The 16,764-nt window shown below is 36.0% G+C and overlaps 1 protein-coding gene across 1 annotated transcript in view; it reads right to left on the bottom strand.

The window, feature by feature from the left end:
• Window positions 1–16,764, bottom strand: part of DPH6 (diphthamine biosynthesis 6) — a 200,204-nt gene that overhangs the window by 37,482 nt on the left and 145,958 nt on the right. The window contains exon 14 of the mRNA XM_035552235.2: window positions 945–1,350. Within this exon, the coding sequence (XP_035408128.1) occupies window positions 945–1,350 (406 nt within the window). The remainder of the gene's footprint in view (window positions 1–944; window positions 1,351–16,764) is intronic.

The following is a 16,764-nucleotide window of genomic DNA, read 5'->3' on the forward strand; positions in this document are numbered from 1 at the left end:
TATGCTTATTCTATGCCACATTTTTATAGCTTTCAATTCCTGTACTTTAAATCTATTAAACAATGTCAAGTTGAATTTTCTTCAAAAACTGCTGCAGGTTAAGAAAAAAAATAGGACAGTAGACAATTTGAGGGCTAACATTTATGTCAGCTAATTAATATGGATCAGTTGTGGTTTGCAAGGATTTTTAAAGTGCATGCATGTCTGAGACAAATATAGAGTAAGGATATGATTTGGTTCCTTCTCAAATTGATAGCAAAGCTCTTACTGATTTCAATACAAGTATGGTCTACCAGTGTGGTATGTCTGACAGATAAAAGAAGCTTTTGTGCTCTTGGGTAATGTTAGGCTTCACAAATTGATTACAGCCCAAAATAAAGATGTACATCAGAAGAAATAATTTATAGTTGCAACATTATATTTATTGTCCTGTACTCTCCTCTCTTTACTTGGTAAGTGAATGAAATTTTGAAAAATTAAGTACTGGATAAAAAACAGTAATTTTTTTGGTTATCAGGGTCTACTTGACTAAACTGGTAAGAAACCAGCCCATTTTCAAAACCAGACACCCTCTTATATGGAGGATGGAACACCATTTTCTTGTTTCAGAGCATTAGTATTTCATCAATATGTCTCAAAGGAGTGCCTATTCACACAAGGGATTTGGTTATTTGAACATAGTTCTAGATCAGGACAAAAATGGACTACCAAATGGACTACTGTTCAAACATGTTTAAGCAAAAGATTCACGATCCCTATGTTAGACCTTGAGGCTGCCAGATTTCTCAGCAATTTCTCTTTTTATAGAATCATAGAATAACTCAGACTGGAAGAAGATCATCTAGTCCAACCTGTTCAAAGTCAGGGTCAGCTGCCATCAAACCTTCTGCAGAACTAAAACAAATTACCTTATGTATAGTATTAAGACATGTTTTCTATCTTACCTGTTTGTAGTGCTCCATCATCAAAGACATCCTTCTTGAAGAAAGCTCTAAAAGACAAAGGACTTGCATTGCAGTCTTCTGAAAGTTTCTCAACTGCTTGTCTAAACACAGAAACTAAGTCATGAAGAGGTCCATCTAAATCAAACTGAGAAGCAGATGGTGAAATCAAGCTTAGACGTACAGAGATTGAAGCACAAGATGCAGAACTGGACTCCACAGATTCACAATCAATTTGGAAGCCCTCTGATAACATCTTCATTGCAAAATGTTTTCTTTGAAGTGGATCATCAACTACAGCAATAACGTGCCATTCAATGGCAGCATCTTTGGGTAAATGAGATACAACAACCACAGTGAGCATCCCACACTCTGCAGCTACATTATTATATGTCTCCGAATCTTCAGCCTAAAAGAGAAACAAAGTATTGTGCATATTATACAACTGGTAGAAATTAATGTTGCTCTTATTTTGATGATATATTCAAAAAAGTATGTGCAGTACAGTTATTTCATGGAACCTGTTTTTTCCCCTAAACTTCCCTTCTTAATGAAAAGTCATTTTGAGCAATTAAGAATTAGTCTGACAGTTAATATCTGCTCATTTTTTCCTTTCTAGAATTTAAAGAAATACTGCTCTTAATGTATTTTGCAATGAAAAAATATCTTTTTTTGCATATGCTAACTTCTATCCACTAATATGGACAGAATGGACAGAAGTTCTATTCTTTGAAGCACAGAAATGGCAGGAACCACTGAAGCAACAGCAATGAATTAATAAAACACGTAGAGTTATTTTAGAAGTCAAAATACTAAAGATACAGTTTAGATACAGCAAAGATACAGTTCTGAACAGCAGAATGGTCTAAACACACCCTTTTAAAAGATAAGAGCATTTTCTTAAGAGCAGAACTCATTTTGAAAGTACTTTAAATTATTTTTACATCAACCAGCATGTCTAATTAGCTTATTTGGTAAGCTAACTCTGAGTAACTGACCTCCTTTTACTCTAATGGCATTAAAGAAGTGGGAGAGGCTTTCTGCTTAATTCCTTGTAAAAGTTTTTGTATAAATCATTTTGGAACGTGTTAGCAGGTACTGGAAGTGAATATAATGTTTCAAAATACCGAAATGTTATTCCATAAGACAGAGGAAGAAATTGTCAATTTGCAGCCATTTCAACCCAAATTAATTGTACCTAAGTACATTAAACAGTATTATCCCTGAATTTTAGAAAACCTAAGGTGAGTTCATAAAATAATTATCTTGTCCCTGTATTTTTGCTACGTATTTTATCCTTTTTGATCTGAATACAAAGAGGCCTCAGAACTTCAGACGAGGAACACCAAATTGCAGTGGGCTGAAGTGCAGCTGCCCAGCCAGTGAAGCATGACACAGCTGCTCACCTGCTCTTTCCTGCCCCAGTGGTGCGAGTAAGAAAACTTATGGATCAAGATCAAGACAGTTTGATAAATGAAGTAATGACGAGGAAGAAAGGAAAAACAAAACAACAACAACAAAAAAGAATACCCCCCTAAAAAACAACCACAAACCAACCAACCAACAAACAAACAAAAAAGATGCAAAGGCAATCCCTCAACACCTCTCACAAGCAGACTGATGCCCAGTCTGTCTCTGTGAATGGGTACCTTTCCAAAACCCCCTTCCCCTCAGTTTTTATTGCTGCATAAGATGTCAGATGAGATGAACAGCTTAGGTCAGCTCTCCTGACTGTGTCCCCTCTCAGCTTCCCTTTACGCCCAACCTACTTGCTGTGTGAGCAGCCTGAGAAACAGAGAAGGCCTTGATGCTGTGCAGGCACTGCTCAGCCATAACTAAAACATGGGTGTGTCATCAGCACTGCTTTGGTCACAAATCCAGTACACAGCATCATAAAGGCTGTTATGAAGAAAGTCAGCTCCATCCAGGCCTGACCCTGTACACACATTTAGGTCTGCTCTTACCTTATACTTAATTCACATTCTCATACTCCTATTATATGACGATGTCAACTTACGGAAAGCAACTCAAATTTATGATATATATAGTCTCTAAAAGGATTGATTTACATTATTTTTATCTGCTTTTTGAACAAACACATTTTCATTTGAACAATTTCAGGTATTTATTCCATCCAGCAGATATTTTTTGTCTTACTCATTCCTCCATTTTTTTAGAGAGAGAATACACTGAGCATTTTTAAGATTAGTGACTTACATAATCTTTGTGTACACAGATAATAACTTTTTTTTATATACCAATTCGCTTACTCTGCAGTATATAATGGTAATATTGTTCATTGCCTGACCTCTGAAAGGAAAAATAATAACAAGGCAAAACTGTCATTTTACCTGAAGTCGATAAGGCCATATAACTCACAGTACCTTCAATTCACAAGCTCAATTTTCATCCACTTGCTCTCAACTTTGAGAGGAAGAAATAATGACAGGTTACAGGCACTTTATTTCAAAATTCACTCACGAGGTTATTGACAAGCATTTTCCACAGAGTTCTCTGATTTTTGACCCTCGTGAGCTGTTTACATGAAAAATGCACTTACTTCTATATTAATGACAGTGGAGTCTAATTCTATACCAAACATGTAGCAATTGCTTTAGCATTTCTGTTTTTGATATGGAAACAAAAATGGGGATAATTTGTCTCAAATTGCAGTCACTTCAGTCATAATAAAATCTCACTGAGTACTGTTTGCTTTCAGTACTTTCATTAGGCAATCTGGGGCTGTTATTAAGGTACCAACACATAGATGTTATATTAGCACTTAACAGGAGGAGCACTGTATTCTCCTCTAGGAGATGAATTCTAACCTTGTCAATATAATTCTGCTCTGAGTGCTGTAAAACAGTTTGAAAAGATGAAATACTGGAGCATTGCACTGAGGAAAAAAAAAAAAAGTCATGCTCATTCAGGCTTAAAGGCCACTTTGCTGGCCAAAGGTGCTGAGGTACTGTTTAGAAAAAAAAGTCTAGAGAAGCTCTCTCAGGTCACAGCAAGCACTAAGACAAACTTTTCTACTTCCCTGTACTTGTCTTAGGTTGTTAAATCAATTACTTCCTATTTCTGCTTGCCTTCAGCTGCCATTTAGAATATGAAGAAATACAGGAAAATTAAGGCCAGGAGAAAGTACATTTCCAAATTTAACAAATGAGATGAAAGACTGTTCACAGTGCAGCTGTGCAGTACTATAGCACTCATAACCTTTAACTTCAGAGTCTGCGCAAAGCACAAGTGATGGAGGTACTGGGGACCAAAAATCTTTCATCAGCTGCTTCAGAATCATACAGAAATACTTCTAACAATGACCTCTCCTGACTTATTTTCAGGAAATCACTGACATTTGTGTTGTACATGGATTTGAGTTGTCTTTCAGAAATTTACAACTTTCTTAAATAGCTGAATATCTTTATGATAGCCTGTCTAGTACACGGGGATGAATATATGAATTCTGCTAAGAAATTCCAAAGAAATTCATAAGAAATCATAAGAAACATGATGCTGGAACAATATGTTAGTATTAAGAGTGAAAATAAAGAGGAATTATTTCATTACTAAGTTGCTCTTCACAACTGATTCTGCACTCCTGTCAGTGATACAGCACTTTTGGCAGACAGTCACGGTACTACGGGACTATGGTCTACCACGGTACTATGGTTTACTATGGTAAACGTGTTTTTAGGGTTCTTGCACAAGGATACTGCTGTAGATTGTTCTACAAATGAGCACAGGTTTTGGCCTAGACATTCTTCGAGTTCAGTCTTGAAAAAAAAAAGCAAGCATAAATTGAGGTAGAAGAAAAAGCAGTTTGGCTTGCAATTCTTGGAAAAGAAGAGACAAATAATTCTTGGGTACCTCTGTGAAATTCTTATTAATGAGGGGTGCTAAAACAGGGCCAAGCATGGTTGAAGGCAGAGATTTCTTAAGGTATGTATGATCTGACTTTTACAAATCTTTACAAATTTCATTAGGTTGTAGGTGTAGCTGCTATCTAAAGGTTTTTAGATAAACACTTAAACAGTTATTTCCTAGCTAAGAATTAGCAGGACTCAAATGATTTTCAATTCATGGGAGAAGGTATGCCTGTTAAAGATTCCCATTGTCACTTGTTAGCATTTCCACAGAAAATTTAATCCTTTCTAAAACAAATACCACAAAGTAACTTTGCACCAGGAATAATTTGGACGTCATTGGAAAAAAATAACCAGATTGTACAAGCTCAACAGCTGACTGCTGAGATAATATGGAGACAGATGCTATTTCTGTGCTACACTTTTACATGATCTGATTTAAAGAGGGCAGGAGCATGAAGCCAGGTAGCACCCTTTTGCTGTGCAGGAGACAGCCTCTGAAAATACGGATCTGCAACAATGCCTTCTTCCAAGAATGGATGCAAACTGTATTGTCTCAGAGATCACACTATGACAGGATTCTGATTCTGTCATGCTCTGAAGTGGTAGATCCCAGGACAAAGATGTGATACGACAAACAATTTAGAGAATGTGACTCTTATTTACCTTCCATTTCGTGATATCAAACTAGATTGATGCTATATTGTGGTAAACATTGACAAGAGTGCCATACTATGCTAAGTAACATCTTGGAAAGTCTTCATGGACTGGTTAATAAAGAATCACAGTAGTTGACAGGAGTCAAGAAAACAAGTAAAACATTATGAATTATTAGCCAAGGGATAGAGAATATAGTGGGCTACATTATGCCACTGTAGTAATTCACAGTTCATCCACACCTTCAGTAAGATAGACACCGAAAATGTTCTCCAGTCTCCTTAAGGACGATCTGACAGAGGTTTACAAAATCATGCATGATATAAAAAGGGTGGATAGAGATAATGTCCTGGTTTCAGGTAGGACAGAGTTAATTTTCCTCCTAGTAGCTGGCAGGGTGCTATGTTTTGGATTAGAATGAGAAGAGCGCTGATAACATGCTGATGTTTTAATTGTTGTAGAGCAGTGCTTACACCAAGCCAAGGACTTTTCAGCTTCTCGCTCTGTCCTGCTAGCGAGCAGGCTGGGGGTGCAGCAGGAGCTGGGAGGGGACAGACCCAGGACAGCTGACCCAAACTGGCCAAAGGGGTATTCCATACCATCTGACGTCATGCTGAACAATATATAGGGGTGGCTAGCCGGGGTGGAGGGGGGGGCCGGCTGCTCGCGGATAGGCTGGGCATCGGTCAACGGGTGGTGAGCAATTGCATTGTGCATCACTTATTTCGTACACATTATTACTATTAATACTATTATTATTATTATTATTATTATTGTTATTATTTTTCCTGTCTTAATAAACTGTCTTTATCTCAACTCACAGGCTTCACTTTCCCGTTTCTCTCCCCCATCCCGGAGAGGGAGTGGGGAGGGTGAGCGAACGGCTGTGTGGTGTTTGGCTGCCAGCCGGGCTAAACCACAACAGATAAGAACTGATTTTAGTGCATGCTTGTCCTTCTGTACAAGAGCTATGGATCATCAAATGACATTAGTAAGAGCATGGTTACGAAAAATACGATGGTGGATGACACTTAAATTTCCTTGACAGAGAATGCAGTGGTTACAAGAATTTTATGTGGATTCAAGGGGGACCTGAACAAATACTCAGAAGACTGAGTCAGTGGGGATTATGAGACATTTAAAATTCCTAGTAAAAAATAATTTATTTTATACAATAGTTAATAATACAGAAATTAATGATTTATATAACTATTAAAATTAATTTTATTAATTTTAATATGAATTAAAATAGTTCGAGGTTGGGAGAAGATTAGGGTGGATATATGCTTTTCCTGTATTTACTGTTCACATCTGCAGATGTGAAAAGAAAAAAGAAAAAAAAAAGAAAAAGAAAAAGAAAAGAATAAAAAATTTTCATTCCCCCCAAAGCAGAATCACACAGAGAACTCTTGGAACCCCACTCTTAAGGGGCCACATATATTTTAATCCCTGTTTATACTGATAGAGACAGTAATGTTAGCACAGACAAGTACAACCCAATTTACAGTGCCAGACAGTGCTGAGCAGGAGGTTTGCCTGGTTTAGGCACCTGCCACAGCAATGCATACATCTTGAGCCCCATTACCACAGGAGCCACTGAGACAATCAGCTGTGTTTTAACTCCTCTAATGAACTTGTGCTCTGGATGCTTAACTCAGATCTGCAAAAGTATAAGGACAAGTGGCTGGAAATAGAAGAGGTTGAAAGGCAAGGCTGAAAACTTACTGAAGGCCACAGTACTATACGTAACAAATGGCATCAAATTCAGTAAGGTATCTAATCACAAGAAAGGAGAATGGGAACTCTCACTATACTTTATAACCATGTGTAGGTCGAAACTGAAAAAAGAGTTTGGTAGAAACATGCCTTAGCTAACATTTCCATTAAAATGTGTAAAATACAAGCCCTTTCAGATGGAAGGTTAACAACAGAGTATGTCAATTCATTTTTTAAATTGTAATTAACCTGTATTTCCATATTAAAGTAAAATGGCTAGCTGAACTGCTGTGTGCTTAATTCTTTCCTGAGCTTTGTTCAGATACAAAGGTTATCACGTTGCTTACAGTATTATTGAGCCCTTGCATTTTGTAGGCCATAGTTCTTAGTAAAAATTCACTTTATTTTCATGGTGTGTGCTCAGGGGAGCTACAGAATACTCTTACACTAATGAATGGCTAACGCTTCAAAACAAAGCTCCAATGTTATGAGTGCAGTTAAATGAAAAACACTGGGCTGTAGGGGCGCAAACTAACCTACACAGAGTGAGGTTTTAAAAGTGCTAAGCTTAAAAGAGACTTTCTAGAGTTTCTACAGATTTCTAGAATCTGTCTAGTAGTGTACTTTTTCATTAAAAAATGTAAAATCTAAGTCAGACCTATTAACACAGGAATAATAAGTATGGGACAAACCTATATTCAAAGCATTTTATGAGCATTCAACTATTTCACTTAATTTAGTAGAAAAAGGTACACATTTCAGTTATTAACATTTATTATAGAAATTTGCTTATTTTGACTATCCTCCATTTGTTCCAAATGAGAAATATTCTTTTTGTTGTGTGAGTAAGGAGTAAGGACTACCTACCTCACAGCTGAATATGGAATCAGGCTATAAGAGACAGAGATGAATGCGTAATTGCTATCTCTACAAAGAATTGACTCAGAGAACAAAAAGAAAGATACTGTGATGTTACTTTTAGAAGCTGATCTTCTATGGTATGCATTATTACACCATTATAGTGGCAAGATTAATGTGCCTTTAAATAATACATTTAAAATTTCTTTTACATTGCCTGCATAAAACAGAGTGCATCAAACTCCTGAGATCCAGTTCAAGCTTTGCTAGAGAGTCTCTCACAACAATAGGTTTATGACTTTAAAAAGTAAAGATTCCACTAGGAAAACTGCATAAGAATAAAAATGTCAGTTCCTGAAGAAAGTAGGATACAAGCAATCCTTTTCAACATCCTAGTTCATCTAATAAATAGGCCACATACATTCCTCATATAACACTCCTGAATTCAAAGAATGAATAGCACAATGTTTTGTAACAATAAAATTGTTAAGACTTTTTGCAAAGCTTACAAATATAAAAAAGTCTGATGTTTATTATTCTTTCCTGAAATAAAACAGAGTATTTGCTGCATGCCAAAAATACACTAACACAAGACTGGCAGGCTAAAAACAAGGTCTTATAAACCTGAATATTTATAGTGGATCAAATACTGTTAATATAAAAAGAAACAATTTTTTCAGATATTTTAGTCCTCTCTACTCCACAACGTGTTGGACAAGGTTGACAGTAGTTCAAGTATCACTGTGTCATATAGAAACTATTTTGTACAATGTCAGCTGGAACACTGAGCCTGTTGGTGTTACCCAACAGGGAGAATCTAGACAAAGCAAGGTTCTTCTTTTTTCTATTCTTCTATTTTTTGTTCTATTTTTTATTTCAGTATCTGATAGCCCATTTTGCACAATACTTTTTGTGCAGTCTTTACTGATCTTTCAGAAACAGAAATAGCAAAAAAAAAAAAAGGAAAGTAGATACAGGAAAACAAATATGATTTTAGAAATTTAGGGGCAGTACTATTTTTAGGGTACTTTTAATAAATTTTTGTAATTCTCAAGGATTTCAAATTAATGTGATCTCTCAGTATAATATTTTCACAAGCTGGCATTTGGAAAAAAATATTACATGCAGGTACAGTAGTGATGCAAAATTAATTATTAGATATGAAGTAGTCAGCAATTAGCATGCCAAGCACAAAAGCTTAACTTTTGATAAAGGCAAAAATGAGTGAAGAAAATGAGCATCCTTCAAATTGTATTAGAAAGAGTATAGAAAATCTGAAATCTATACAATATATTGCTAGCTATTATTAAGATTTTTCAAGGTTAAAATCTTATGGGAGCTAACCAAATATGTCAGAAGAAACAACTACAAAAATTAACTTACATAATATAACCACTACCACACCAGTAAGCATTTTTAGGGACCAAATCACACAACAAATCTGATAAATTTAATCTTAGAAGACAAGACAGGTTTTTTTTTGGTGTGTAAAGAATATTTTAAGTCTGAAGAATCAAAACTTTCATGACAAATGGTCTATGAATAGTATTACTGAAAGTAAATGTAAGCTTTATAAAAAAAAACAAGCAAATGGAGAAGCCTGTGAAAACAGAAAGCGTTCATAAAGAAAAAACAGATCAATAACTATATATGATCTATAGTTAATATCACTCAAACAGAATAATTTAGCGACTTGGTATTCTTTTACCCTTACTGTCAACAGAGGCTTCAAGAAGTGGCATAAATTTTCTTCATTTCTGTGTGATAGACAAAAGCTCAGCTGAAATTAAAGACATAACCTTAAAAGCTCCGTTTTGATTATATTTAGTATATAAGGACGTCATTTGCTCGTTAATTTTGTTTCTCTTTTCTATTGTTGGATCTCTGGATTTTTTTATCCTTTCATTTGGGACACTGAGAAGGCACACTGCAGGCTCTGTGACATGATCAAACCAAGAGCAATCAGTATTGCATTTCCATTAAGACATAGTCAGCTTTGAACAAGTCTCTAGAAGAAATAAACAACTGAAAGCATGAACAAAAGCCATATGAAAAGTCTGTAATAACTAGGCTAACACTTCAGCTTTTCGGGTTACCAACATAGAAGTTTCCTTGAAAAGTAAGCTCAAATAATTACTTGTTAGATTAAATTGAAAGGAAAAAAGAAAACACGAAGTGGCCTGTAGAAAGAAAGACCTCCAAATGCGTAGTAGTCGAAAAGAATCTCCTATGTAAGACTGAGACTTCCATTTTAGTGTAATTTATCAGGTAAGTATCACAATTTGTTCTATCCCATTATCTAACAGCATAGTCTCAACTGCCCTATGGACTTCAGAGTTGTCAACTATCTCTTGAATTTTATTCCATCTCTCTTCAAAATACATTTCATACTGTTATGTGACAATTATGCCACCATCAGAGCAAAAAAAAAAAGATCTTAAAATGTTGGATAATTAGCTAGTGGAAGGGTGCAGTAATATCAAATGGAAAATATACAACACCATTTTTGTATGTTTTTAGGTGGTTCTAAACTTCAGACACAGCACTGAACACTCAGAGGAAAGCATGTTCAGAGGACTGTAATGAACGTGTCTGGACACATTATGAGCGCTATCAGCATAGCCATTCAAGGGGCATAGTGCCTGAAATTCAGAATTAGACAATGACTATTAGCTTTAAAAATGCATGTGACTGCTTGAAGGAGAAGATTTTTCCTTTTACTGGTCCCTTAATTACCCACACTGACACATACTGAGACAGATTAAATCTGTTTTGTTTGTTATGGTTGTTTGTTTGTTTTCCTTTTTCCGGAGGAACTGTTTATGGCTGCAGCAGGAAGATTTTGGTAAGGAAGTACTCTGATACAATATGAACGTCTTGTTTGCTGTAAGTCAAAGGGGCAGCCTGATTATGGGTCAGGAAGGGATTTCCACTTTTGTTAAACACATACAAGTCTTGGGTTGTTTAGTTTATTCTGCAGAATTAGTCACAGATCCTCTCACTAACACAGCATCAGGTAGGTTGGAAAAGACTTTCAAGATCATCATGCCCAACCATCACCCTGACCTACTGAATCTCATCACTAATCATTTCCCTTAATGACACGTCCACACGTCTCTTAAATATCTCCAGGTATGGGGACTCTGCCACTTCCCCGGGCAGCCCATTCCAATGCTTGAACACCCTCTTCGTGAAGAAATTCTTCCTAATGTCCAATCTAAACCTCCCCTGGTGCAACTTGAGGCTGTTGCATCACGTCCTATCACTTGTCACCTGAAAAAAGGGACTGACACCCTCTTCCCTTCAGGTAGTTGTAGAGAGAGATGAGGTCTCCCCTCAGACTCCTCTTCTCCAGACCAAACAACTCCAGTTCCCTTTGAATCATTTGTACCACGTGTACATACCAACCTAATAAATACAATTCCTACTGCACAGGAAGCTCAGTCCCTCTGTTCTCATCCTGTGGCATAAAATATTTTAAACTCTTAAGGTCTGATATATTTTTGGCTAAGTACACCCACAGGGTTCAAAATAGGAATACCTGGGTAAAATGCAATGGTCTGTGATATACAGGTCAGACTAAATGATCTGATGGTGCCTTCTGGCTGCAAAAGCTCCTAAAGCTCTGAAATCTACTTACACTCAGTCTTTCTACCAGCACTACTGTGCCTGAACGCTAAAAACCCACAACAAGAAGGCAACCATCTTACTCATTATGGCCTTTAATATCCCTTGCTGATAGTTTTCAATTTTTAAACAGCCCTACCTGTCGTGCTGTCTTTTATGTGTTCTCACAGTTACAGATATTATTTTGGAAGCAAAATATCTAAACAGTAAGCATAATAAAAATGAAACAGGTTAAGGCTTATTAGCAGTAGGGAGCAGATGTAGCAAAATCCTGCCAGTTCCCCTACATTTCCTCCCCAGCAGGGACTTTCTGTCAAGCTGTGAGTTAGCTCTATACAATAATGCAGGCTGCTGTTACTGCAATTGCACCTTCCTATACCTCGCTATTGTACTAAAAATTCACTTTGATTTTTGATTTCTTCCTTGGTAATAATAATATTTAAAGCAATTCCTGCAGAGCTAAATGTAAATTCCAGCACTGCATGCTAGATACTCAAAAGGGTATGAAAATGTAAAATTGATAAGAAAATTACACATTAAAAAGCTGTTTTATTTGCTTTAAAAATATTAACTTCCTCTCAACAAACTAAAGGTTCCTGAGCCAAGAGATAACCAGTTAACGACTGGAGTTAAGATTCCTTGAAATACCCCTTAAACATACATCATTCAATATATCAGTTACAATGTGGAAAAAATGATAACTATTTAAGGAACAAAGTCATAAATTGATAGCAATATAAACTGAAAGCAAATGAAGTCTGCCACATGAAACATGATCACAGACTGTCACTCTGAGGGTTTTATTCTTCATGTGTAGTGTCAAAAATAAGCACTTAGAAAAGAGAGTTGAACTGAATTAAGGACGTTCAAGATGGAAAGATTCCACTTGAAATTCATTTGAGAATGTGTACCCAAATGGGACAGAAAACGAGAAAAGTTAATGGTCAAAATCTGCTTTCTGGGCATTAAGGTTAGCTGATTTTATGATTCAGAATTTAAATTTCAGACCCTGATTGCAAAGATGTTTTCTTTGAAAGTCTACTTTCCTTCTGAACTTTGAACTTGAGCTGCTGAGCTAATTTTCAAACCAAGTGTCAGCCTTACCCCACATAGTCTAACTACAGTCACAAGTTCACCAGCAGACGTACAGCACCATTGGCTACTGCTGTTACACCTGTAATTAAATTTTGCAGTACATAGTGAAGAAAATTGTGATGCTACTGGAGGCAGAAGAAAACCAATTTGAAAATTCTGGTGGCACTCCTAAACTTCTATTAATTGCCAGACTTTCACTCATTGAGACAAACACCTTTAACAATAATATGAAACATAGATTTGGGTCAGCTGTCCTGGCTGTACTCTCAACCACTGCCTAAGGAAATTAACTCCACCCCAGCCAGACCCAGTATACCCACTAATGACAGGAATTTCAGGATAACTGATTTTAGGCACCTAAAAACGATAAGCCAAGCTTGAGTTAAAATGCCTTTACATAACATGTATTAATATATATGCCAGTTAAAAGTTGATGAAAAATACAAATACATATTCATGGATGTGTTTGGGTATGTATGTATATTTATCCATATGCATATATATGTGTATGGGGAGGATGGGAAAGTGAAAATATGTATCTATACATCTCCCCTTGTCATTCTGCAGAACATGCACAGGGAGACTATGCACTACTGAACAGATATCTACAATTCCATGCAAAGATACACTTGACAAATTATGACAAAACTTTACCAAAATTACTGACTTAATTAGAAATGATTGACAATTAGTATTTTCATCAGTTAACAGTTACGTTTTCCTCTTTGAGGCTCACTCCCTTCTTTATAGGGATATATGAAGAAGTTAACTACTTTGTCAACTACAGGAGATGGTCAGGATGCTTCTACAAAGGTGCTTATAAATGAGATGCATAAAGACCTCCATAATATTAACACTGAGTAATGTCTAAAATGAAATCAAAGTTAGATTTCAAGTGTTACCAGCTGTGTTACAACTAAAGGAATGACAAGAGCTATACACATGTATCACAACAGCTGGAAGCATTTTTAATTTTCATCCATGAAGCTGAATAAATACAGAGAGGAAGCTGAAAGTGATTATTCACTGCTGAGCTGGCATGCATGTTACTGAGTATGGACCAGTTAGCACTGGTTGTTTTTGTTATGCAAACACTTAAATAGATTTCAAATAATGCTAGTTCACTTTTAGGCTGTCTTACATATTCATTTAAAAATGGAGTACAGAAAATATATATATATATATATTTTGTTTTATCTTGACATTTTTGAGTAGGGAAATCAAATATCTACAATTGATTTAAATATATATACACACACAGGATTTAAAAGCCACTCTGATATTTTTAGAGAAGGGAAAAGAATGGAATTGTTGTTATGACCAGCACAGAGAACCAGAGATCAAGATAATCAAGTACTGGAATTTAGTAGGATCCCTTGGACTGTACTATACGCTAGTAAGACAGTATTTCCAATGGAAAGTAGTGCAGATTTAGGACAGATCAGTTGTAAGTAAAACACGGAGGCTGAGGTGGTAATCTGGCTGTTCTTTTGGTCCTGATCAGCAGGATTAACTCATCTGGATGAGAACAGAAGAATTCCAGAGCCGATGAATGTCCTGAGGTTGGTTCCTTCATTGTGGAGATCTAAAGTGCCCTACATGTAATTAGGATTGCAGTTTAATAGGGAAGTTTCTTGAGTGAAAATAGGACCTTCAACACTTTTAAACCAAAATGGCATCCTACCCTCAATATAGAGGCACTGACAACAGGTACCAGACTTGGGGCTGAAATTCTGCTAATGGCTTTCACAGCCATCACAAGTAAGACTTTTGACCAGAGGCTCTGGTCTGAGCAAAACACTGGATGCATATATGCCCTGTTGCTTAGCACAAAAGTGACAGGCTCAAAGCAGAATTAATATTTTCAGCAAAGGAGATGAAGAAACACTCAAAAAACTCTTATAAAGGGACTGCTCCAGGGGAAAATCAGTCAACCTGGATGAACTAGGCTCTTTACTACCCTGAACAACTTGACATGTGTTTCTTCACTGTGTCTAACTGAAAAACAAAGTTCATTTGCATGTATATATTACCTGTAAATGCCATATAAGCTGGTGTAAATCAATTCATGAGAGTCAGAGAGTTATGCTGCCTTATACCAGCTGAGGGTTTGATTTTATCTCTATCTACACCAATATTCACACAAGTAAGAAACCCTCCCCTTTCTTATGTTGTTCATATTTTATGTTTATGTTCTACAACAGGTTAAATTCATGTACACTGTTTAGAACTTTATGCAATCATATGTTTATTTATGTTTATATATATATTCATTTTATAATAATGGCTTTAGTTAAGAACATGTACACTGCTTCATTGTTCTTTCTGTTGACGATTTTCCTTTTTAAAATTCATTAAGTTTCCACTAATATTACAAATACGGCATTATAATCTCCCTTTTTTTAAGAAATAGGAAAGTGGCAATTCTTTTACTTTGCATTGTGGCCAGGTGTCAAAAGGCAGAATAGTTTCAAGGACCTCCAGAGTTCCACTATCTGCATTTGACCTGTGTTAAATATTCTCATTACAGTCGCTTCAAATGAATACAAAAGCTTTGTTTAATCCTAACACAGGGGAAATGAAATACACCAGGCACAAGATGAAAGACCCACTACCACTGTGCTATTTGAATGCACTGCTTGTTCTTAACATGGGCCATAAAAGAAGCCTGCTTTAATACATCAAACTGTAGAACACTCAAAATAGCATCTAGTAGCAAAATAAATGTTATAAACCTGATGAGAAAAAAAAGGAAACAGAAACATGTATTTTCTTCCTATGGAATTTTTGATACGCATAGCTACTGGCTTGTGGCAATGCTTTTCAAAAATATTTAGTTTGCTTTTGCTAAAATTACCAATTACATTAATTAGTCCATGCAAGATTTTTCTACAGTGTAAATGTAGTGGGGTTTTAATCTATCATTTAGACCTTTATAACATTCATTTTCTTCTTACATTTCAACTATTCTATTTGAGAAGCTAGTAAAAGAAGACCAGTTAAACTAGTATTACCTACGCTATTGTCTATAGGGCACGGAATTTACAAAACTATTTGGAAATATAACAATTGTATTCAACATAAGTATTAACTAGTGTGTATGATAAAATATACAAAAACGTACCTGAATATTACAGACTTACAAAATCTGTTCATGATGCTGAAAAAGTACATATCCTCTCATGGAAAGCTTTTATTTATTTATTTATCTTATATTCCTTTTAGGTTTTATGGTAATTTTCTCCATAGGTAAAAAGAATCTTAACTCTGTTCAATCTGTTGCAATAAGAACAAGCTGTGACTTCCACTATTTGAGCATAATCTATTTCTACTTAGGATAAAGAGTCACAGAATACATTAATTTTATTTAAATTCATGCCAGTCTGCATACTTCAAATATTACGTGCACATCTGAACAATGCAGCACACTGCTGTTTTACAGATCCATGGTGCCATTCTAAATGAGTGCACTGAAGACATAATTACTCCAGAAACCACTGCACACAGCTAGACAGCTTCTGGTTCTGGAAATAACTTGTTTATAACTACCTTGCGACTCTGCAAACTTTTGTAGGCAAAATGGAAAGATGTATGGTAGTATGAATGGTACTTGTGGGGGCGTCAAGGAAGGTACAATGCAGGTGTTCCCTACAATGGGCCCAGAGGCTTTTAGATGCCTGATCTGAGATATTTAAAAAATATATCTGGTTCAGGCTAATTTACATCTTTTGACATCTAAACAGTTTGTAAATCTGGACAAAAGGGTTTAAATTTAGCTACTTACATTTGGCACCAAGCTACTCAAGTGCTGCAAGGAACCCATTCATAATATATATATCAGATCAAACATTGCAAATCTTTTTTCCATCACTTCTGCATCATGTGATACTAAGACACACATTGTCAACAACCTGACTGGCATTCCTGACAGCATGAAAGTCAGCTCTAGCACTCTTTGCTGGATTTGAAACAACCACAGGATCACAGCCACTCATGTTGAATTC

Source organism: Cygnus atratus, chromosome 5 (assembly GCF_013377495.2).
Source record: "Cygnus atratus isolate AKBS03 ecotype Queensland, Australia chromosome 5, CAtr_DNAZoo_HiC_assembly, whole genome shotgun sequence".
NCBI lineage: Eukaryota > Metazoa > Chordata > Aves > Anseriformes > Anatidae > Cygnus > Cygnus atratus.